At 42.6% G+C, this 25408-nt stretch overlaps 1 protein-coding gene and 1 long non-coding RNA gene across 12 annotated transcripts; one reads left to right on the top strand and one right to left on the bottom strand.

Moving 5' to 3' along the window:
- Positions 1-587: 587 nt before the first annotated feature.
- LOC146500014 (uncharacterized) lies at positions 588-13077 on the bottom strand. Of its 4 annotated transcripts, none has more exons than XR_014869877.1 (4): positions 12800-13077; positions 6493-11818; positions 1741-6339; positions 588-974 (listed from the first exon to the last, which is right to left on the bottom strand). It is a non-coding gene; the product is annotated as an uncharacterized LOC146500014 (long non-coding RNA). The 4 variants fall into 4 exon arrangements; XR_014869879.1 differs by having other exon boundaries at positions 6493-11801; XR_014869878.1 differs by lacking the exon at positions 12800-13077 and having other exon boundaries at positions 6493-9552; positions 9707-12722.
- LOC146500013 (uncharacterized) lies at positions 13012-25408 on the top strand. 8 transcript variants are annotated; one of them, XM_085136023.1, is made up of 5 exons: positions 13085-13293; positions 13842-13965; positions 15493-15620; positions 15927-15991; positions 16766-25408. In XM_085136023.1, the coding sequence occupies exons 2-5, from the start codon at positions 13892-13894 to the stop codon at positions 16853-16855; spliced, it is 357 nt and encodes a 118-aa protein (XP_084992149.1). In that variant the 5' UTR covers positions 13085-13293; positions 13842-13891; the 3' UTR covers positions 16856-25408. The 8 variants fall into 8 exon arrangements, 4 of the variants coding, with proteins under 4 accessions (XP_084992149.1, XP_084992151.1, XP_084992150.1 ...); XM_085136024.1 differs by lacking the exon at positions 13085-13293 and adding an exon at positions 13300-13691; XM_085136025.1 differs by lacking the exon at positions 13842-13965 and having other exon boundaries at positions 13087-13293.

The raw sequence follows: 25408 nt of genomic DNA, 5'->3' as shown, positions 1-25408 counted from the left end.
AAATGTTTGCACACACATGTGATTATGCGCAGAGGTCCACCCTACCAGCCAACCTCAGATCTCCACTGAAGGACACACGAATGCACATACATTTGCACACATCCACAGATAAACTCCCTACAAATCAACCAAATTCCAAGATATCCAAACATGGAAATGTTTGCACACACATGTGATTATGCGCAGAGGTCCACCCTACCAGCCAACCTCAGATCTCCATGCAGGCACACATGAATGCACATACATTTGCACACATCCAGAGATAAACTCCCCTAAAGAACACCAAATTCCAAGATATCCAAACATGGAAATGTTTGCACACACATGTGATTATGCGCAGAGGTCCACCCTACCAGCCAACCTCAGATCTCCACGCAAGGACACATGAATGCACATACATTTGCACACATCCACAGATAAACTCCTACAAATCAACCAAATTCCAAGATATCCAACATGGAAATGTTTGCACACACATGTGATTATGCGCAGAGGTCCACCCTACCAGCCAACCTCAGATCTCCATGCTAGGCACATATGAATGCACATACATTTGCACACATCCACAGATAAACTCCCTAAAGAACACCAAATTCCAAGAATATCCAACATGGAAATGTTTGCACACACATGTGATTATGCGCAGAGGTCCACCCTACCAGCCAACCTCAGATCTCCACGCAGGCACACATGAATGCACATACATTTGCACACATCCACAGATAAACTCCCTAAAGAAAACCAAATTCCAAGATATCCAAACATGGAAATGTTTGCACACACATGTGATTATGCGCAGAGGTCCACCCTACCAGCCAACCTCAGATCTCAATGCAGGCACAAATGAATGCACATACATTTGCACACATCCAGAGATAAACTCCCCTAAAGAACACCAAATTCCAAGATATCCAAACATGGAAATGTTTGCACACACATGTGATTATGCGCAGAGGTCCACCCTACCAGCCAACCTCAGATCTCCACACAAGGACACATGAATGCACATATATTTGCACACATCCACAGATAAACTCCTAAAAACCAACGAAATTCCAAGATATCCAGACATGGAAATGTTTGCACACACATGTGATTATGCGCAGAGGGCCACCCTAGCAGCCAACCTCAGATCTCCATGCAGGCACACATGAATGCACATACATTTGGACACATCCACAGATAAACTCACCCAAAAGAATCCACATTCCAAGAAATCCAAACATGGAAATGTTTGCACACACATGTGATTATGCGCAGAGGTCCACCCTACCAGCCAACCTCAGATCTCTACGCAGGGACACATGAATGCACATACATTTGCACACATCCATGGATAAACTCCCCTAAAGAACACCAAATTCCAAGAAATCCAAACATGGAAATGTTTGCACACACATGTGATTATGCGCAGAGGTCCACCCTACCAGCCAACCTCAGATCTCTACGCAGGGACACATGAATGCACATACATTTGCACACATCCACAGATAAACTCCTTCAAATCAACCAAATTCAAAAAATCCAAACATGGAAATGCTTGCACATACATGTGTTTATGCGCAGAGGTCCACCCTACCAGCCAACCTCAGATCTCCACGCAGGCACACATGAATGCACATACATTTGCACACATCCACAGATAAACTCCTACAAATCAACCAAATTCCAAGATATCCAGACATGGAAATGTTTGCACACACATGTGATTATGCCCAGAGGTCCACCCTACCAGCCAACCTCAGATCTCCATGCAGGCACACATGAATGCACATACATTTGCACACATCCACAGATAAACTCCTTCAAATCAACCAAATTCCAAGAAATCCAAACATGGAAATGCTTGCACATACATGTGTTTATGCGCAGAGGTCCACCCTACCAGCCAACCTCAGATCTCCATGCAGGCACACATGAATGCACATACATTTGGACACATCCACAGATAAACTCACCCAAAAGAATCCACATTCCAAGAAATCTCAACATGGAAATGTTTGCACACACATGTGATTATGCGCAGAGGTCCACCCTACCAGCCAACCTCAGATCTCCATGCAGGCACACATGAATGCACATACATTTGCACACATCCATGGATAAACTCCCCTAAAGAACACCAAATTCCAAGATATCCAAACATGGAAATGTTTGCACACACATGTGATTATGCGCAGAGGTCCACCCTACCAGCCAACCTCAGATCTCCATGCAGGCACACATGAATGCACATACATTTGCACACATCCACAGATAAACTCCTTCAAATCAACCAAATTCCAAGAAATCCAAACATGGAAATGCTTGCACATACATGTGATTATGCGCATAGGTCCACCCTACCAGCCAACCTCAGATCTCCATGCAGGCACACATGAATGCACATACATTTGCACACATCCACAGATAAACTCCCTAAAATCAACCAAATTCCAAGATATCCAAACATGGAAATGTTTGCACACACATGTGATTATGCGCAGAGGTCCACCCTACCAGCCAACCTCAGATCTCTACGCAGGGACACATGAATGCACATACATTTGCACACATCCACAGATAAACTCCCCTAAAGAATCACCAAATTCCAAGATATCCAAACATGGAAATGTTTGCACACACATGTGATTATGCGCAGAGGTCCACCCTACCAGCCAACCTCAGATCTCCACGCAGGCACACATGAATGCACATACATTTGCACACATCCACAGATAAACTCCCCTAAAGAACACCAAATTCCAAGAAATCCAAACATGGAAATGTTTGCACACACATGTGATTATGCGCAGAGGTCCACCCTACCAGCCAACCTCAGATCTCCATGCAGGCACACATGAATGCACATACATTTGCACACATCCACAGATAAACTCCTACAAATCAACCAAATTCCAAGATATCCAAACATGGAAATGTTTGCACAAACATGTGATTATGCGCAGAGGTCCACCCTACCAGCCAACCTCAGATCTCCATGCAGGCACACATGAATGCACATACATTTGGACACATCCACAGATAAACTCACCCAAAAGAATCCACATTCTAAGAAATCCAAACATGGAAATGTTTGCACACACATGTGATTATGCGCAGAGGTCCACCCTACCAGCCAACCTCAGATCTCCACGCAGGCACACATGAATGCACATACATTTGCACACATCCACAGATAAACTCCTCTACAGAAACCAAATTCCAAGAAATCCAAACATGGAAATGTTTGCACACACATGTGATTATGCGCAGAGGTCCACCCTACCAGCCAACCTCAGATCTCCACGCAAGGACACATGAATGCACATACATTTGCACACATCCACAGATAACTCCTACAAATCAACCAAATTCCAAGATATCCAAACATGGAAATGTTTGCACACACATGTGATTATGCGCAGAGGTCCACCCTACCAGCCAACCTCAGATCTCCATGCAGGCACACATGAATGCACATACATTTGCACACATCCACAGATAAATTCCTACAAATCAACCAAATTCCAAGATATCCAAACATGGAAATGTTTGCACACACATGTGATTATGCGCAGAGGTCCACCCTACCAGCCAACCTCAGATCTCCATGCAGGCACACATGAATGCACATACATTTGCACACATCCACAGATAAACTCCCCTAAAGAACACCAAATTCCAAGAAATCCAAACATGGAAATGTTTGCACACACATGTGATTATGCGCAGAGGTCCACCCTACCAGCCAACCTCAGATCTCCACGCAGGCACACATGAATGCACATACATTTGCACACATCCACAGATAAACTCCCCTAAAGAAACCAAATTCCAAGAAATCCAAACATGGAAATGTTTGCACACACATGTGATTATGCGCAGAGGTCCACCCTACCAGCCAACCTCAGATCTCCATGCAGGCACACATGAATGCACATACATTTGCACACATCCACAGATAAACTCCCCTAAAGAACACCAAATTCCAAGATATCCAAACATGGAAATGTTTGCACACACATGTGATTATGCGCAGAGGTCCACCCTACCAGCCAACCTCAGATCTCCACGCAGGACACATGAATGCACATACATTTGCACACATCCACAGATAAACTCCTACAAATCAACCAAATTCCAAGATATCCAAGACATGGAAATGTTTGCACACACATGTGATTATGCGCAGAGGTCCACCCTACCAGCCAACCTCAGATCTCCATGCAGGCACACATGAATGCACATACATTTGCACACATCCACAGATAAACTCCTACAAATCAACCAAATTCCAAGATATCCAAACATGGAAATGTTTGCACACACATGTGATTATGCGCAGAGGTCCACCCTACCAGCCAACCTCAGATCTCCATGCAGGCACACATGAATGCACATACATTTGCACACATCCACAGATAAACTCCCCTAAAGAATCCACATTCCAAGAAATCCAAACATGGAAATGTTTGCACACACATGTGATTATGCGCAGAGGTCCACCCTACCAGCCAACCTCAGATCTCCATGCAGGCACACATGAATGCACATACATTTGCACACATCCACAGATAAACTCCCCTAAAGAACACCAAATTCCAAGAAATCCAAACATGGAAATGTTTGCACACACATGTGATTATGCGCAGAGGTCCACCCTACCAGCCAACCTCAGATCTCCATGCAGGCACACATGAATGCACATACATTTGCACACATCCACAGATAAACTCCCTACAAACAACCAAATTCCAAGATATCCAAACATGGAAATGTTTGCACACACATGTGATTATGCGCAGAGGTCCACCCTACCAGCCAACCTCAGATCTCCATGCAGGCACACATGAATGCACATACATTTGCACACATCCACAGATAAACTCCCCTAAAGAATCAACCAAATTCCAAGATATCCAAACATGGAAATGTTTGCACACACATGTGATTATGCGCAGAGGTCCACCCTACCAGCCAACCTCAGATCTCCATGCAGGCACACATGAATGCACATACATTTGCACACATCCACAGATAAACTCCCCTAAAGAACACCAAATTCCAAGATATCCAAACATGGAAATGTTTGCACACACATGTGATTATGCGCAGAGGTCCACCCTACCAGCCAACCTCAGATCTCCACGCAGGCACACATGAATGCACATACATTTGCACACATCCACAGATAAACTCCCCTAAAGAACACCAAATTCCAAGATATCCAAACATGGAAATGTTTGCACACACATGTGATTATGCGCAGAGGTCCACCCTACCAGCCAACCTCAGATCTCCACGCAAGCACACATGAATGCACATACATTTGCACACATCCACAGATAAACTCCTACAAATCAACCAAATTCCAAGATATCCAGACATGGAAATGTTTGCACACACATGTGATTATGCGCAGAGGTCCACCCTACCAGCCAACCTCAGATCTCCACGCAGGCACACATGAATGCACATACATTTGCACACATCCAGAGATAAACTCCCCTAAAGAACACCAAATTCCAAGAAATCTAAACATGGAAATGTTTGCACACACATGTGATTATGCGCAGAGGTCCACCCTACCAGCCAACCTCAGATCTCCACGCAAGGACACATGAATGCACATACATTTGCACACATCCACAGATAATCTACAAATCAACCAAATTCCAAGATATCCAGACATGGAAATATTTGCACACACATGTGATTATACTCAGAGGTCCACCCTACCAGCCAACCTCAGATCTCCATGCAGGCACACATGAATGCAAATACATTTGCACACATCCACAGATAAACTCCTACAAACAGACCAAATTCCAAAATATCAAGACATGGAAATGTTTGCACACACATGTGATTATGCGCAGAGGTCCACCATACCAGCCAACCTCAGATCTCCATGCAAGGACACATGAATGCACATACATTTGCACACATCCACAGATAATTTCCCACAAATCAACCAAATTCCAAGATATCCAAACATGGAAATGTTTGCACACACATGTGATTATGCGCAGAGGTCCACCCTACCAGCCAAACTCAGATCTCCATGCAGGCACACATGAATGCAAATACATTTGCACACATCCAGAGATAAACTCCACTAAAGAACACCAAATTCCAAGATATCCAAACATGGAAATGTTTGCACACACATGTGATTATGCGCAGAGGTCCACCCTACCAGCCAACCTCAGATCTCCACGCAAGGACACATGAATGCACATACATTTGCACACATCCACAGATAATCTACAAATCAACCAAATTCCAAGATATCCAGACATGGAAATGTTTGCACACACATGTGATTATGCGCAGAGGTCCACCCTACCAGCCAACCTCAGATCTCCATGCAGGCACACATGAATGCACATACATTTGCACACATCCACAGATAAATTCCTACAAACAGACCAAATTCCAAAATATCCAAACATGGAAATGTTTGCACACACATGTGATTATGCGCAGAGGTCCACCATACCAGCCAACCTCAGATCTCCACGCAAGGACACATGAATGCACATACATTTGCACACATCCACAGATAAATTTCTACAAATCAACCAAATTCCAAGATATCCAGACATGGAAATGTTTGCACACACATGTGATTATGCGCAGAGGTCCACCCTACCAGCCAACCTCAGATCTCAATGCAAGGACACATGAATGCACATACATTTGCACACATCCACAGATAAATTCCCACAAATCAACCAAATTCCAAGATATCCAGACATGGAAATGTTTGCACACACATGTGATTATGCGCAGAGGTCCACCCTACCAGCCAACCTCAGATCTCCACGCAGGCACACATGAATGCACATACATTTGCACACATCCAGAGATAAACTCCCCTAAAGAACACCAATTCCAAGATATCCAAACATGGAAATGTTTGCACACACATGTGATTATGCGCAGAGGTCCACCCTACCAGCCAACCTCAGATCTCCACGCAAGCACACATGAATGCACATACATTTGCACACATCCAGAGATAAAGTCCTACAAATCAACCAAATTCCAAGATATCCAGACATGGAAATATTTGCACACACATGTGATTATACTCAGAGGTCCACCCTACCAGCCAACCTCAGATCTCCATGCAGGCACACATGAATGCAAATACATTTGCACACATCCACAGATAAACTCCTACAAACAGACCAAATTCCAAAATATCAAGACATGGAAATGTTTGCACACACATGTGATTATGCGCAGAGGTCCACCATACCAGCCAACCTCAGATCTCCATGCAAGGACACATGAATGCACATACATTTGCACACATCCACAGATAATTTCCCACAAATCAACCAAATTCCAAGATATCCAAACATGGAAATGTTTGCACACACATGTGATTATGCGCAGAGGTCCACCCTACCAGCCAAACTCAGATCTCCATGCAGGCACACATGAATGCAAATACATTTGCACACATCCAGAGATAAACTCCCCTAAAGAACACCAAATTCCAAGATATCCAAACATGGAAATGTTTGCACACACATGTGATTATGCGCAGAGGTCCACCCTACCAGCCAACCTCAGATCTCCACGCAAGGACACATGAATGCAAATACATTTGCACACATCCACAGATAAACTCCTACAAACAGACCAAATTCCAAAATATCCAAACATGGAAATGTTTGCACACACATGTGATTATGCGCAGAGGTCCACCATACCAGCCAACCTCAGATCTCCACGCAAGGACACATGAATGCACATACATTTGCACACATCCACAGATAAATTCCTACAAATCAACCAAATTCCAAGATATCCAGACATGGAAATGTTTGCACACACATGTGATTATGCGCAGAGGTCCACCCTACCAGCCAACCTCAGATCTCCACGCAAGGACACATGAATGCACATACATTTGCACACATCCACAGATAAATTCCTACAAATCAACCAAATTCCAAGATATCCAGACATGGAAATGTTTGCACACACATGTGATTATGCGCAGAGGTCCACCCTACCAGCCAACCTCAGATCTCAATGCAAGGACACATGAATGCACATATATTTGCACACATCCACAGATAAATTCCCACAAATCAACCAAATTCCAAGATATCCAGACATGGAAATGTTTGCACACACATGTGATTATGCGCAGAGGTCCACGCTACCAGCCAACTTCAGATCTCCACGCAGGCACACATGAATACACATACATTTGCACACATCCAGAGATAAACTACTACAAACCAACCAAATTCCAAGATATCCAGACATGGAAATGTTTGCACACACATGTGATTATGCGCAGAGGTCCACCCTACCAGCCAACCTCAGATCTCCACGCAGGCACACATGAATGCACATACATTTGCACACATCCACAGATAAACTCCTCTAAAGAACACCAAATTCCAAGATATCCAAACATGGAAATGTTTGCACACACATGTGATTATGCGCAGAGGTCCACCCTACCAGCCAACCTCAGATCTCCACGCAAGCACACATGAATGCACATACATTTGCACACATCCACAGATAAACTCCTACAAATCAACCAAATTCCAAGATATCCAGACATGGAAATGTTTGCACACACATGTGATTATGCGCAGAGGTCCACCCTACCAGCCAACCTCAGATCTCCACGCAAGGACACATGAATGCACATACATTTGCACACATCCACAGATAATCTACAAATCAACCAAATTCCAAGATATCCAGACATGGAAATATTTGCACACACATGTGATTATACTCAGAGGTCCACCCTACCAGCCAACCTCAGATCTCCATGCAGGCACACATGAATGCAAATACATTTGCACACATCCACAGATAAACTCCTACAAACAGACCAAATTCCAAAATATCAAGACATGGAAATGTTTGCACACACATGTGATTATGCGCAGAGGTCCACCATACCAGCCAACCTCAGATCTCCATGCAAGGACACATGAATGCACATACATTTGCACACATCCACAGATAATTTCCCACAAATCAACCAAATTCCAAGATATCCAAACATGGAAATGTTTGCACACACATGTGATTATGCGCAGAGGTCCACCCTACCAGCCAAACTCAGATCTCCATGCAGGCACACATGAATGCAAATACATTTGCACACATCCAGAGATAAACTCCCCTAAAGAACACCAAATTCCAAGATATCCAAACATGGAAATGTTTGCACACACATGTGATTATGCGCAGAGGTCCACCCTACCAGCCAACCTCAGATCTCCACGCAAGGACACATGAATGCAAATACATTTGCACACATCCACAGATAAACTCCTACAAACAGACCAAATTCCAAAATATCAAGACATGGAAATGTTTGCACACACATGTGATTATGCGCAGAGGTCCACCATACCAGCCAACCTCAGATCTCCATGCAAGGACACATGAATGCACATACATTTGCACACATCCACAGATAATTTCCCACAAATCAACCAAATTCCAAGATATCCAAACATGGAAATGTTTGCACACACATGTGATTATGCGCAGAGGTCCACCCTACCAGCCAACCTCAGATCTCCATGCAGGCACACATGAATGCACATGCATTTGCACACATCCAGAGATAAACTCCCCTAAAGAACACCAAATTCCAAGATATCCAAACATGGAAATGTTTGCACACACATGTGATTATGCGCAGAGGTCCACCATACCAGCCAACCTCAGATCTCCACGCAAGGACACATGAATGCACATACATTTGCACACATCCACAGATAAACTCCTACAAACAGACCAAATTCCAAAATATCCAAACATGGAAATGTTTGCACACACATGTGATTATGCGCAGAGGTCCACCCTACCAGCCAACCTCAGATCTCCACGCAAGCACACATGAATGCACATACATTTGCACACATCCACAGATAAAGTCCTACAAATCAACCAAATTCCAAGATATCCAGACATGGAAATATTTGCACACACATGTGATTATACTCAGAGGTCCACCCTACCAGCCAACCTCAGATCTCCATGCAGGCACACATGAATGCAAATACATTTGCACACATCCACAGATAAACTCCTACAAACAGACCAAATTCCAAAATATCAAGACATGGAAATGTTTGCACACACATGTGATTATGCGCAGAGGTCCACCATACCAGCCAACCTCAGATCTCCATGCAAGGACACATGAATGCACATACATTTGCACACATCCACAGATAATTTCCCACAAATCAACCAAATTCCAAGATATCCAAACATGGAAATGTTTGCACACACATGTGATTATGCGCAGAGGTCCACCCTACCAGCCAAACTCAGATCTCCATGCAGGCACACATGAATGCACATACATTTGCACACATCCAGAGATAAACTCCCCTAAAGAACACCAAATTCCAAGATATCCAAACATGGAAATGTTTGCACACACATGTGATTATGCGCAGAGGTCCACCCTACCAGCCAACCTCAGATCTCCACGCAAGGACACATGAATGCAAATACATTTGCACACATCCACAGATAAACTCCTACAAATCAACCAAATTCCAAGATATCCAGACATGGAAATGTTTGCACACACATGTGATTATGCGCAGAGGTCCACCATACCAGCCAACCTCAGATCTCCACGCAAGGACACATGAATGCACATACATTTGCACACATCCACAGATAAATTCCTACAAATCAACCAAATTCCAAGATATCCAGACATGGAAATGTTTGCACACACATGTGATTATGCGCAGAGGTCCACCCTACCAGCCAACCTCAGATCTCAATGCAAGGACACATGAATGCACATACATTTGCACACATCCACAGATAAATTCCCACAAATCAACCAAATTCCAAGATATCCAGACATGGAAATGTTTGCACACACATGTGATTATGCGCAGAGGTCCACCCTACCAGCCAACCTCAGATCTCAATGCAGGCACACATGAATGCACATACATTTGCACACATCCAGAGATAAACTCCCCTAAAGAACACCAATTCCAAGATATCCAAACATGGAAATGTTTGCACACACATGTGATTATGCGCAGAGGTCGACCCTACCAGCTAGCCTCAGATCTCCACGCAAGCACACATGAATGCACATACATTTGCACACATCCAGAGATAAAGTCCTACAAATCAACCAAATTCCAAGAAATCCAAACATGGAAATGCTTGCACACACATGTGATTATGCACAGAGGTCGACCCTACCAGCTAGCCTCAGATCTCCATGCAGGCACACATGAATGCACATACATTTGCACACATCCACAGATAAACTCCCCTAAAGAACACCAAATTTCTTTGACCGCTTTGCCTTGGGCATTTTTAATCTGTAGCTCTGCTCTAAAAGAACGTACGTACCTGGGACCGCCTACTATCCTTGCAAACGTCAAATGATTTGCTAGAATCCAAAGTGTATGACATCTCAGGGGGAAAAAAGCACTGAAATAAAGCACCGAAATGTGCGCTGCTTTTCGGTCTGGTTACTACCGTTTATGTCAGAACCGGTACCATAATGGCACCGGATACCGGTACCCATCCCTAGTTGTCACATGACATTTGTGGACCCCGGTATTTTTTTAGTTGGACAATTTATCAGTAAAGTTTCAATCTCTGTCATTGCCCCTAGACTAGACCGGCTGCACCACACAGACACAGACACTGCAAACCTCATCTCTGGAGAACAACCACAAGAACAACATCCAAAAGAAAGAAAACATACCTTAGAAACATGCCGGGTTAGAGGATGTCCAGAGCCCTGCAGAGGTGAGGACAGGCATCTGGTGAGGACAGGCATCTGTTTGAAATAGACAAAACAGTAAACATAGTCATACAGACTCAGAGATGCTTTCCATCCAATCTGTCTGAGTTTGAGCTGTTTTACAATGAAGAATGGGCAAATATTTCAGTCTCTAGATGTGCAAAGCTGGTAGAGACATACTCCAAAAGACCTGCAGGTGTAACTGGAGCAAAATGTAGCTCTATGAAGAGCAGGGGGTGAATAGAAAAGAATGCCACACTTTTCCAAATTTCATTTGCTTAGAATTTTGACAACCATGTATTATTTTCATACCCCTTCACAATTATGTGCTACTTTGTGTTAATCTACCATTGAAACTGTAAATAAAGACATCTTTTGTTTGTGGTTGTAAGGTGACAAAATGTGCAAAAGTTCAAGGACTATGAATACTTTTTCAAGGGACTGTAATGTCAAATCACCCCCCATGCACACATCAGTGCACATGCATCAAAGAAGCTAAAAAAACAAGCTCTGCTTTAACTTTTAAGTAAAAAAAGACTGCAAACTTTAGGAACAATATGGAATGAGTGATAATGTCATCATTCCATGACTTGAAAAAAGTTGTTTCACCTTAAATCTTTTTTTTTCTTTTCTTAATTGCAAAAACTGTAAATTTGGCTCAGGGGGACCTGAAAGCCAGGAGACAATTTATTGACTTTGCCCACAAACAATCTCATGGAGGAAAAGATTTCCAATCAATATTAATAAAGATTTCTATCAGAGCAAAATCTCTCTCTCTCTCTCTCTCTCTCTCCCTCTTAAGTATTTGCGCCTAACCACGTCCTAACCTAGCAGTCATATACAGCTATTAATTAATCCTGCATTTTTTTTGTCAAAGACATTTCTCACCATAAAATTACAAATTCAAAACATGAACAGATTCACGGAGTAATCAGAAAAATTTAGCATGAATCTGGACATCAGATTTAAGATTTAAGTTTTAAGCTTATCAGATATCACTTGATAGAAGCTCCTTACCGTTTGAAGAAATCTCTTCTCAATCTGCTGTCCTCTTCTGCTTGCATCTTTTTTTCCATCTAACACTGACGTGTTTATCATGTCATGATAATTAGTTAATTATCATGTTAATTCGTTTTTCTCCGTGAAAAACACAGCAACTCATCTTATCCCGGGGTGCCAGGGCCTCGAGCTCCGGATCTCAGCAGAAAAGTGCCAGTAGAAGTTGGCACTTTTCAAACTGATTCCAGGTTGATCCAGGTGTCCGTTTGAAACAGGTTCTCTTCTGTGACGCGCCAGTCGGAACGCATCTGCGTAACCATGGTTACAGGGGGACGCTTTGGAGCTCTGCTGCTCAGCAGCAAAATATTTCAGATCAATATATAAATACTCCAACTCTAAAACCAAGTAAAATAAATATACTGCATGTATGTATAGTGCACCGCGAACGCGTTCAATTTCTGGAAGAGGCTGTAAAACGGAGTAAAAAGGTGACCGATGGCAGCCATACTGAGGTGAGTTGTTGGGGATATGTCGAGCTGTCGATCAGCACGGCTGTTTTTGTGCTCTTATATACTGTTAGCCTGTTTTGCTGGCGTTAGTGAAGCTGCTTTCAACTGGATGTAACATTGCTGAACTCTGATTAATGAATAAACTCTCGATGTGACGATGTGAGCATGTAATTGTAACCCTGTGTTCATTTAGTCGTTTGATACCGTTTAATTTCCAGTACATCTATTGGGTGTTTTCTTATAACATGCCCTGGAATCGTTTTAAGTTTTACAATGCCGGTGATTTACTCTTTCGTGACAGTCAACTGGGGAGTAAACTCTGGCGGGTCTCAGAGCTAGCTTATGTGAGCATAGCTGGACTGGCCATCGGGCATACCAGGTATTTGCCGGGTGGGCCGATGGTGAGTTTTCGCTTTTATGGACCGATGATTTTTTATTTATTTATTTATTTATTTATTTTATAACAGTATAAACAATGAAAGGTGGTGAATTGGCCAGATGCGGGCAGATGTGTAAAAATAACTCAGTTGTTTGGTGGTGGCTATGGCTAGCTTCCACAGATTCAGTAACATTATTAGCAAGTGGTGGAGACAGCGGGTGGATGAGGGAAAGTGGAGGCAAGAGGAGAGACCCGAGGCGGCCGCCAGTCCGAGCGTCAGGTGAACTGAACTTCAGGTAAGAAGTTATGACCTGCAGTCTGTCTGAGTCAGATATAAACCAAGTTTAGGTGGAGTTTATTTTCATTGTGCTGACTTTTTACCGTCAGTTACAATAACTTGTACTGCGTACTAGCTAGCATGATGGAGTTTCTATACAGCTGGGTGGGTGCTATGATGTTTCTGATAGTGAACTTTATTTTATTCATAAGGTTAGTTAGTAGAGTTGCCAACCGTCCCCTAAAAAACAGAATGTCCGGTATTCAAAGAAAATACGAATATTAAATATTCGTATTGAGCTGGAAAGGAACAGTTTGTCCCGGACTTCAGCTACAATGAAAAAGACACAAAGCTGGAGTTATTCTGTGTCTTTGCTACACAGCTGCCTCTTCTCTCATTCTCTCCCCTCCCTCTCCTGTTTCTACTTCAGTCATGAAACTGATCAATGATCAGCTGATCGTCTCTCTTGTTTGTTTATCGCCCACTTTGCGCCAGAAAGAGGAAATCAGCGGATGTCGCTAAACAACAGCAGCACGTTTAAGCTTGATCAGCTGTTGTTAAAATTTATTTAATATTTCTTTCTAGTGTCAGCTGATGTTTGCTGGAGCCACAGCTGTAAAGCTGCTGGTCATGATGTCGTTTGGATATGTGGTGAGAGGGAAACATGAAGATGAAACCAGGAGATGTCCTTACTGAATCATCAGAGCTGAACAGGTGATGGAGAAACAGGTTTACCTTTTAGGTGACATGAATGAGTTGAAGTTATGAACTGTTTCTGAGAGACAAATAACACCAGGATCCTTTTCTAAGTAGCTGACAGCTGGTAACTGTGCAGGGGCGGGTCTGGGAAAGTGTTGCCAGGGGGGCAGGTAGGACATTAACAGGGAGAGGGGGGCACAAAGAAATACTTTCTTATTCTCATTTAAAATGTCTCACTTTTAATAAATAATTATCTGAATCTTACAACCAAAGTTTTGATCTGATGTACAGCGTATAGAAATCATACATATACCAACAAGACTGTACATCACTGTCACAACAGTGTTTGTTTTCATTCAAAGGCTTTATGGTTTTTCCTATAATACCTGGGGGGCCGGTCTCTAGTCAAAACGCCCGGGCCAATTTTTTGTCCCAGTCCAGCCCTGCATGTGAGCCAGCAGTGACATCTGTACATGCAGTAGCCTTAAAATACTCATTATTTATTCTCCTGCTAGGTAAGAATTGGAGTTTTATACGTTTATTGTCACATTATGCTCCATGTTATTGTTTTGGTGAAATGAATTTCTACAATGGCGGACTTAGACAAAATAGTGTTACTGTTAATTTGACTCTCTGCAGTGATTAAATGCTTACATATACACACACAGTTAATGTCCCTCCACACGTAGGACTCAGTTCTGCTTCTATGCCCCATCTTTGTTTACTCTTTCCCACCCAACAAGTGCATAAATAAGATGTTAAAAACATCATCATCATATCAAACATGATAGATTTGGGGGAGTTTGTTTGGCACATGCTGACTGCATTCTAATTATAACCAGAACAGGAGGCGAGAGCAGAGAACAAGAGTGCAGCAGTTTGGTGAAAGGAACAGGAAAGATGAAGAAGAGGAGAGCATCCAAAAGACGAGCAAGAGGACAGTTTCAAAGCAGACATCACGGCACAATAAAATCTGTAAGAGCAGAGATTCATTCATATCTTTACTATTTTTTCTTTAGCTTTTACTCCCGCTGCTTACAATAAATCCAATATAAAGAACAAACAAGAACAACTCACATGGCATTGATTGTTTAGTTCAGTGTCACTCTGTGATTGTTTGACATTTCATATAAATGTGACTCTAAAATATAGTCAATAATATTAAAAAGCTGCTGTTACTGAGTGAAACTTGAAGGATTATGATAAACTTCAGTTCTTACTGAATCTGTAACATTGTTTTTTTTTTAAATTGTTAAATGACTTTTGTGTCACTGTGCACAGTGAAAAGCTCACCTGATGTAGTGGTGAGGCCATGTTCACCACTAGATGGAGACAACCTGGCACAGGTGTTTTCTATACACTAAATTTCACACTGAAAAGCCTTGGTGGGAATTTTTGTTTCATAGAAAGTAAAGGAAAACATGTCTTGAGGTCTTTTTCCAGTGTTTTCAAAATTGTGTTTTTCAGATACACATCAAAACTTCACACAGACAAACACACACACAAAACAACAATACGTCAAATTACACGTCTCATTCATTTTCTGAGAATTTCACCACTTTTAGTTTTCATGGAAAATAACTTTGTCAGGTCAGTAAACAGCTGCCACATAAGTATAAATCTAAATCATACATGTGTATTATAGAAAAAAGCACAAACCGTTGTGCTGTTAGTTCATAATAAATGGGTAGGGGTGCATAGTCAGTAAAAGTCACCAAGGCTCTGCAGAGCTCCAAACCTCCTCTGCCACAGACAGAAGCATCAAAAATGTGCGCTGGAGCTTCATGGCAGGATTTCTACAGCCAAGCAAATCTATATGTGTGTGGCCAAGAACCTCAGTCCATGTAGGGCATCGTAGCACAGTTTACTTGTGTCAGCTAGTGGGAGGGCAGAGAGGGCAGCCTTTACATTGTTTTATTGTAGAGTGACAGGAAGTGCCTATGAGCTTCTAATCAGGCAGAAGTATTGACAGAAAATCTATCAAAGGAAATACATTGATGAAAATCAAAGAAAATATTTATGTGATGTTCCATTTTCCTGAGAGCTGATTGGCTGTGATGACTCCTTCAAGTACTACATGCTACTTTGTCCTGCTAGTTAAGCCTGCTGTCTGTTCTCAGGCCTCCTCCTGCTTCACTGGCATAAATCCATCACCAGAGGGCTCCACTGACCTGCCTGCTGACATCAGAGCAAACCCCTGTGTCATGTGACCTGGCGAAGCTGGACTCAGACCTGGCTCAGGCAAGTTCAAAGGCAGCTGTGGTAGAGAGAGCAGGGAGTATAGGCTGTGTCCCAATTCAGGGTCTGCAGCCTTAACGGTCCACAAGGGCCGCGTACTCAAAGACCGCTGAGGCCGGAAGTGCGAGGCTTGTGAAATGGGACGGCCTAGCCTTCGTCGCGCTGCCCAGGTTGCCTAGCAACCATGACACTAACAGCTGGAAACGTTTCATACAGCTTTGTTTGACAGAAATGAAGAAAATATTTTGTTTGTTTCTACATGAGCTTTGATTTGATGAGTATCTGAGGCTGAAACCACAGGACTGTAAAACATGATTGTTGGGCTTCATTTCTGTGCTGAACAGTTATTTAAGATTAGCTAGTAAATAACAATTAGCTGATGTTGTTCATGAGACTGAAGTCATCTCACTTTGGTAATGTAAATACAATATGGCCAATATAAAAAGTTATCATTTCAATCATTATTAGTTATTACAGCAGTGAATGACTCTGTTTCAAACACTGAGCTGCAGTAAAGATTCAAGCTGCATTTATTTATATTTCCTGTCACCTTAAATCTTCATTGTGTATATAAATGGTAAATGGTCTGTATTTGTAAAGCTTTACTTGGTCCTAAGGACCCCAAAGCGCTTTACACTATACACAGTCACACACACATTCACACACTGGTGATGGCAGCTACAGTGTAGCCACAGCCGCCCTGGGGCGCACTGACAGAGGCGAGTGTCTGGCAGCCAGTGTCTTATATATAACTGTGTTATACATAAGAGACAAATATTGTTCTTTTAATATGTTTGCATTACTAAATGTGTCTCAGTGCTTACTTTAAAAATAAAATCATCACATTCTCTGTAAGATTAAGGTCGACTATTGAACGGCGTAAAGTAAAGGCTTTAAAACCAAGTTAGTACAAACGTCACTAATGTCACATGACTTTGCCAACATGTGGCCAACAGTAATGTTTTAATGTTCTTCATTATTAAACATTTGCACATAAATAAGTGACATAATATTCAGTACTTAAAGTTTACTCTTCGGCCACCCCTCTTCCGCCATTTTTTGCGCTATGCATTCTGGGATATGTTGGGCCACAAAGTCTACACCGCCACATCCTTAAAATTCAGGGAAATGAAGGATGCATTGTAGGGCCGCATTTCGAGCAGCCTTTGAATTGGGACAGCCTTCGTCGCATCGCTGTGACGTAATCGGCCTTAAAATGTGGCCTTTAAGGCTGCAGACCCTGAGTTGGGATACAGCCGTTGTAAAGCACTGGAAGGATGAGGTGGAAACAGGAAGTGTGTAGATTCAGTGGAGTTGGCATCCTCCATCTGCCTCCAGCTCTCTTTACTGGCCTTCTAAAACTTCTCCTGTAGCAGCTTTTGTTTAGATGTTTAGGATTCAACTTTACTGTCATTACCAGTGTTGGGCAAGTTACTTTGAAAAAGTAAATAATTTTAGTTACTAGTTACTTCTTCTAAAAAGTTAGTAACTGAGTTACAATATTCTACAGGTAATTAATTACTTGAAAAGTAACTATTGCGCTACTTTAAAAAAATGTTTAACCCTCTGGGGTCCAGGGTATAATTGGCCATTTTTAACTACTTTTGATGTTTCCTCCACATTTCACCTTTAAAAACTATTCACTTTGTTTGGTCTCATACTTTTCAGCACAACCTCACGTGTCTGAATTTACAGTCATGTTTTCATTTTGACAGAATGTGTTAACACAATTGATCTAAAATCAGACAAAAAACATAAAATCAGAGCAGAAAGTTATATTTTTTACTGTAACAACCAAAAACATGTTTAATGATCATATTTCATAACTTTAAATGCAAATATAAATTGTCAAAGTTATTTGCATCCATTTACCTTCTACCTTGATTTCTTCGATAACCATTTCAAACTATTTACAGAACAATCAGCTGTTCTTCAATAAGATGCCACAAATTATTTGTGCCACTGTGAGAACATCACAGCCTGATACCTGCAGGTCTGACAGCAGCAGGTGTGTCACTCCTGTTTCTACCTGGAGACAGCAGTCGCCTCATTGTTCTGACACACAACACAAAACTACACACTCCAAACACTCACGTCTCAAAACTCGCTCTCTCTCTCTCTCTCTCTCTCTCTCGCCGTTACTCCTAAAACTTCCCTTGTTTTTTTTTTTGTTTTGTTTTTTCTCTCATAAGCAGAGAGGTCTTGCTGCGCTGTCCTTAGACAGTAAACGTGACGAAACTATTGAGGAAAAACAGGCGTATATATAGTTTATCATGACTCTAGTTTTACTGGCCTATCAACACAGTTTATAAACTGGTATATGTCACCTTGTTGCTTTGTCTTGAAGTGGTCATGTGATTGTCTTACCACGACTACTTTATTCTTCCTCAGTCAAACAGCAGCACTCATGTGTTTGTTTTGCCCCCTGAGCTCCAGGTGTTGTGCTCGACAGTGATTGTGATCACCGTCCGCGGGAGCGTACAGCTGCTTAAAGCTGTAGCGTCCAGATTACTTACAGCTACTTCCTGCAGCTGATATAAGATGAGGCTGAACACAGCTTCAACTGTCTGTTTGTTGAAAAATAGTAACGGACCGCATTTTCTTGTTAGTAACTGTAATGACGTTGTAACGATAGGAATAGCAATTAGTTAGATTACTCGTTACTGAAAAAAGTAACGCCGTTTGTAATGCCGTTACTTGTAACGCCGTTACTTTTAACGCCGTTATTCCCATCACTGGTCATTCCACATGTCTAAATACAGGGTTACAAAATACAGTTTGCATCTAATCAGTAAGTGCAATAAAAGCAGATGATATAAAAGGAAGTTCAGTGGAGAGCAAATATACAGATGTACTGATATATACAGACAAGGGTAGAATGGTGAAATAGCAGGGCTCGCAAAATTTCAAAATCCCTGGTAGCCCTTCGGGCAGGCACTCTTTAGTTTTTGGTAGCCCAAAATAAATTTAAGTAGCCCGAATAAAAAATATTATTTTTATTGTATAATATTGTAAAGGAAACAAAACATCAATCAAAAAATTGTTAAAACACAAATTACAACAACTGTATAAACATTACAATCAACTCAAATATCTGGTTCTAATTAAACAGAAATTTCTGTGAACTTGTTAGAACTGTGTAGAACATGAATTAGTCTGTGTCAGATCTTGAATCTGAAATTTCCACTGAAGTCACGGGTGAGAAAATGCCACTCGACGTTGAGGGCATAGCATCTCCTTCATCAGCTTTCTCTTCCTGTGCATTGCCCTCCATTTCACTGCTCTTTGTTCTTGTCGGGGTTTTATGATCCAGGTGTCTTGAACCTTTTCCAGAAAACATCCAGTAACTAATCGACTTGTCAGGGCCAAAAGATTCAACCGTTTCCCCATTAATGGAGAGTTGCATGCAGTCATTCAGTGTTTCAGGGTGTAGAGAGGTACGATGTGTTGTCTTCACTTGGTTCATGCAAGAAAATCCTCTCTCGCAGATGGCTGTTGATGGACTAAGTGTCAGCATTAATTTCACCAGCAACAAGATATGAGAGAGGTGTTCTGGATTCTCAGAGAGATCTCTGTACAAGCAATCTACTTTGCGACCCCGGCGTTCTGCAAGCCACATTTTTAGATCCATCCATTCTTGTGGAATTTTCTCTTCCTCATCTAGCAAACAGGCAAAATGTGTGACAAGATAATCCACCTCTTCATCCCCATAATTTTGTAGTTCTTCTCTGGGGTAGGGAAGAGTGGAAGGGTCAAAAACCTTGAAACAAGAGAGAGGCTTTTCCACGCAGATTTTTAAATCTGTTGTCCATGTACTTGACTGTGTTGTCAATAATCTTCTGAATCTCTGCACCCAAGGTGTCTCTGTCTGTGCCCTCACCTCTGCTAGCAGGTCGCTTACTTTTTGTTAGCTGAGTTCCACAGTAGCAAATGCTACCATCCTGGTTCGCTGTGAACTTTGTGTCCAAGGTTTTCTGATATTCTCCTGGTTTTGTTTTTAGGCTGAGTAAGCGTGATGTTGTGCTCTCAACTAACTGATTTGTTCGTGTGATGTTTAGGTTATCATGCTGAAAATCAGTACAGCACTTGGATAAGATGGTACTGTAGTCCAACATGAAATGCAGGAAGCGAACAAATTTCTCAGTCTTCATCTCCTGCACCACCCCCTTAGCCTTGGCTGCATCCTCGGCTTTGACATCACTTCCTTCTGCCATGTTCTCCATATGAACAACAGTGGGAGTGTAATTTTTTTCCACAGCCTTTAGACATCTCAGCCGGCTTGGAAGCCACCGCGTGCTCTTCAGGCCACTGAAATGTGCCAGCTTCTCATTTAGCAGCTCACTTGTTTCTGTCAGCTCTCTTCACTTCTTTGGGGAATCGTAGTACATCTTAAAGATGGTTTTCAGTGTATCTTCAAATTTCACCAGGTACTCACAGCCTTTCACGCTATCCAGCACGGCTAGCTCTAGTTTGTGTGCCACACAGTGGATTGTTATGATGTGGGGTATCCTCTGTTTCAGTCTCCCAGCTACTCCTGTTTTCTCACCATCATCACTGCAGCACCATCAACATTTGCCCACACTACTTTCTTTTTCCATGTGTCTTCTCTGATACCCATGTGTTGTGTGTTCACTGCTTCATCAATAGCCTCTAAAATACCTGCAGCATTTGCACTCTTGACTGGCTGACATTTGATCATGTATGTGGATATGTCACCATTATCCCTCCTGTTCTGTTATACCAGTGTCTGTACTGCCATCTGCAAGAATAGATAAGAACCTGCTCTCTTGAATTTCCTTTTCAATCTGGTCTCTTGAAGTTTGTGCTACTGCTCCAATAAACTCTCTGCAAGCATGGTCATTGAGGTAAGTGGAACCAAGATCGAGGCCGTTTGCTTTTTGAAGTTTGCAAAGACTGGTAGATTTTGCCAGTGGTAGTTCACTCTTTGCCACATAGTACGCAGTTCTAAACAGCTTTTTCAGGACTTCTTGTTGTGCTTGGTTTATTTTTAGTATGGTTTTTGCGATTGGTGTTTGTTCTGGGACAGATGCTGCTGACTGAGCACCAATGCATTTCTTGTGATGCAGAGATTTCTCATGAGTTCTGATGGGGTCTTTCCTAAAATTACTGGTCCCAGTAACAAAGGCGCTTGCCGACTCAGAAATCGAGGGAAACTCACGACACACCCGGCAGAACATCATGTTATTTACCTTGTCATATTCCAGCCACAGAAATTCTTTTGTCCATGAAACCAAAAAACTGCGCTTTCTTTTTGCCTCGTAGTCTGATTTGTCGTAACTTTTCCGCTTTGTGGTAAGCCTTTCTTTGCCTGTCCCTTCTTCATCCTGACCTGTCTTTTTTGGCTCAGCAGAACTAAAATACCTGCGTAAATCCATCTGTTTTTACACATGCCAGCGATTTATTATTATTATTTTTTAATTCTCTGCGCAATCAACCTCTTGCACGTTTAAGCTTGCCACGTTTGAAAAGTAAGCTAGTGAGTGATGTTGTGTCCTGTCTGACTATACCATATTGCACCACTAGAGGGTGGTGTCGTGAAATAAGAGGAAAGTGCAGCCGGGAAATTGTAGAGTTAGAATATAGTTAAGACGGCTAACTGATAACTCGATGTGTCTCCCTGTTACCTCTACAATCTAAAGTTATGTGCTGCATTTATTAAAGAGCACTGTTCTTTGATGAGGACTGGTTTATTACCTGTCACTGCTACAAATGATAACAGGATTGCAGAGGAATTGGTGCAGCAATTAATCATCACTCACCAATCAGTACTGCCACTCTCTATACACAGTTCGCGCGATCGCAAAGTGAAACTGAAGGTAAAAAACAAGCGCAAATTCAAACGCGATTTCAATATGTCACATATTGACAGAGGCTCGTTGATACCAATGACATAATTACTCAGCTACATTTGCAAAAGAAAGCAAAGGCATTGACATATATTTTTACTTCCTATGATAGCCCGACGGGCAGGGCTGAGATAGATTCTGGTAGCCCGACTGGAAATATCGCTAGCCCCGGGACGTCGGGCTAGCGATTTTGCGAGCCCTGAATAGTTATGAACAGAGAGATCAAACATACAGCTGAACTACAGACAAATGTATAGCATACAGATGTTCTATATTGCTGTACAGACGGGCAGATATACAGGTGTACTATGGACAAATATACAGATGTGCTACATATATACAGATGTAGCGGTGTGAGATAAACAGATCTACAGAGTGCTATGAATATATCTACAGCAGTGGAAGCGTAGCTCTCTGAACAGACTATAACAGGCACTATAACAGAGACTCTGTCAGTGTCCTAAAACTACAGCAGTAACCAATGTGAGCATGTGGTGAATGTTGAGAATGACATGGTCACTGGGAGGAGGAGTGTAGAAGGGTTCAGTGAGTGTGGATGGAAAGGTTCAGCGGGGACTGAGTTCAGTAGGGTGACAGCTGTGGGGAAGAAGCTCTTCCTAAACCTGCTGGTTTTAGTCTGAAGGCTCCTGTAGTGCCTTCTGGAGGGGAGGAGCTGGAGGCAGGATGACAGGAGTCCCTGAGAATGATGCGTGCTCGGCTAACCCTAACCCTCTTGTGGACATCCTCAGTGGCAGCAAGTGGAGTCCCTGTGATGCGTTGGTTTTCACCACCAGCTGCAGTGCCTTGTGCTCAGCAACAGAGCAGTTTGCATACCAGACTATGACACAGTTGGTCATGATGCTCTCTATCACACAGCGGTAGAAGTTAACCAGTATATGAGTAGAAAGGTGGTTCTTCTTCAGTGTCCCCAAGAACTTGAAGCTGGAGCATTAGAAGGAAAAGCATGTCTTTGTGCCCCTTTCCCTGTTAATGCCCTACCTACGGTGGCCCTGAGAAGCCAAACGGACTGCAACTTCAGAAAACACTTGCAAAAAGAAAAATGCTGCAAAAAGAAAAACGCTGCAAAAAGAAAAACGACGCAAAAAGAAAAACACCTGCAAAAAAAAAAAAGCTTTTTTACGGGACGGTTGGCAACTCTAATAACTAACCTTATGAATAAAGTTCAACATCAGTAATATCATAGCACCCACCCAACTGTATAGAAACTCGGTCATGCTAGCTAGTACACAGTACGAGTTATTGTAACTGACTGTAAAACGTCTGCACAACTTTAACTGCTCTTGCTCTTGACGAAGGCAGTCGCACTTTTCTCCTCCTCCTCCTCTCCCTTAGCTTCCCTGCTTAGCCTCTTATGTCCTTGTCTAGTCTCGTGTTTTTTGTATTACTTTTCCCTGGAACATTCTCTCACAGTCTGTTCTCTAAAACCTAAAAGAGGAATCATGGATTGGATCAACTGGTCCCTAAATGCAATTGACACCCCTTTCTCAACGAGAAGTTTGGGCTTGGGTGAGCCTGAGTACTGAAGATATCTACCTATTCAGAACCATAGTAACAGGGTTCTGGCTGATCGGAGCTGGCTTGGCCCTGACTTATTGAAGAATTAAGAAAGCGGAACCGGCTGTTCAAACCCCCACAAGGCTGCCCGCTGGGATTGGAATGATGGGAGAGGCGTGAGTTTCTCAAAATGGGCTCATTGAGTCAGCACGGATAAGATCTTGGAGAGGCTACGGCTGCTGTGAATACTCAGAATAAGATCTCTGACTGCAGACTGGATACATCTCGGAAGGGCTAGCTCGGAATAACATCTCTGGGTGCAAATTGGATGACATCTCGGGGAGGCACACTGTCGTGAGTTCTCAGAATCGGCTCCTTGAGCACAAGAAATGACGACATCACAGAACGCAAGTATGGCGAAGCTCACGGCTCTCCAACGGGAGATTGAGAGACCAGTGTTGGACTGTAGAACTGCTTTGAAATTCATATGAGCTGTTCGCACTAAAGTAAAAATAACATCACTTATGCGGATACCCCTTTGGCGCCAGCTGCAAGACTGGAGCTGAACAACAACACCCTGATAACGACTGTGTTTAGACTGTTCTTCCCATTCCATGCAAGCCCACCTGGGTTGGCTGGTAGACTGTTTACTTAGCCTGGCAGGGCGAAGGACACTGTCTCAGCTGAACTATGGACACACACACACACATACATATACACTGATAAGCACACACTCATCCCCCCTCCCTTTCCAAACGCCTTCGACGATTATTCCCTTCCGATGCTGACGGGAATCAAGGAGACCAGCGCACGCAGGCCCGGATGTACTGTCTAAATCGGCTGTCTCTCACCTTTACCCACCCCTGCTGCTTGTCATGTGTTTCTTTGGTGTATTAAGAGTTTTTCATGTGCAGAGGTGTTTTTTCTGTTCTCAAACTGATCTCCCTGTTGGAGCTCAGTCTGGGGGGAGTTATTTTTTTCTCCTTATCTTTCCTCATTGTTATACCTCTCTGACCTGTCTTCCCCATGTGATGTTTTGTGTAATGTATGTATGGTCGGAGGGTAAGATGGCGCCGCCATTGCGTGCAATAGGTCGGCAGCCTTATGAAATTTCCCCTTGTCGGACTAATAAAGGTATATCAA

Source organism: Neolamprologus multifasciatus, chromosome 16 (assembly GCF_963576455.1).
Source record: "Neolamprologus multifasciatus chromosome 16, fNeoMul1.2, whole genome shotgun sequence".
Taxonomy (NCBI): Eukaryota; Metazoa; Chordata; class Actinopteri; order Cichliformes; family Cichlidae; genus Neolamprologus; species Neolamprologus multifasciatus.
Note: the sequence above shows the minus strand (reverse complement) of the source record. Positions and strands in the feature narration are given on the sequence as shown.

Coding starts and splice junctions, on each gene's coding strand:
- LOC146500013 (XM_085136022.1), top strand. CDS start 13,766: ATGAAAGGTGGTGAATTGGCCAGATGCGGGCAGATGTGTAAAAATAAC. Junction 13,966..15,492: donor TCAGGTGAACTGAACTTCAG/GTAAGAAGTTAT, acceptor TAACCAGAACAG/GAGGCGAGAGCAGAGAACAA. Junction 15,621..15,926: donor ATCACGGCACAATAAAATCT/GTAAGAGCAGAG, acceptor CACTGTGCACAG/TGAAAAGCTCACCTGATGTA.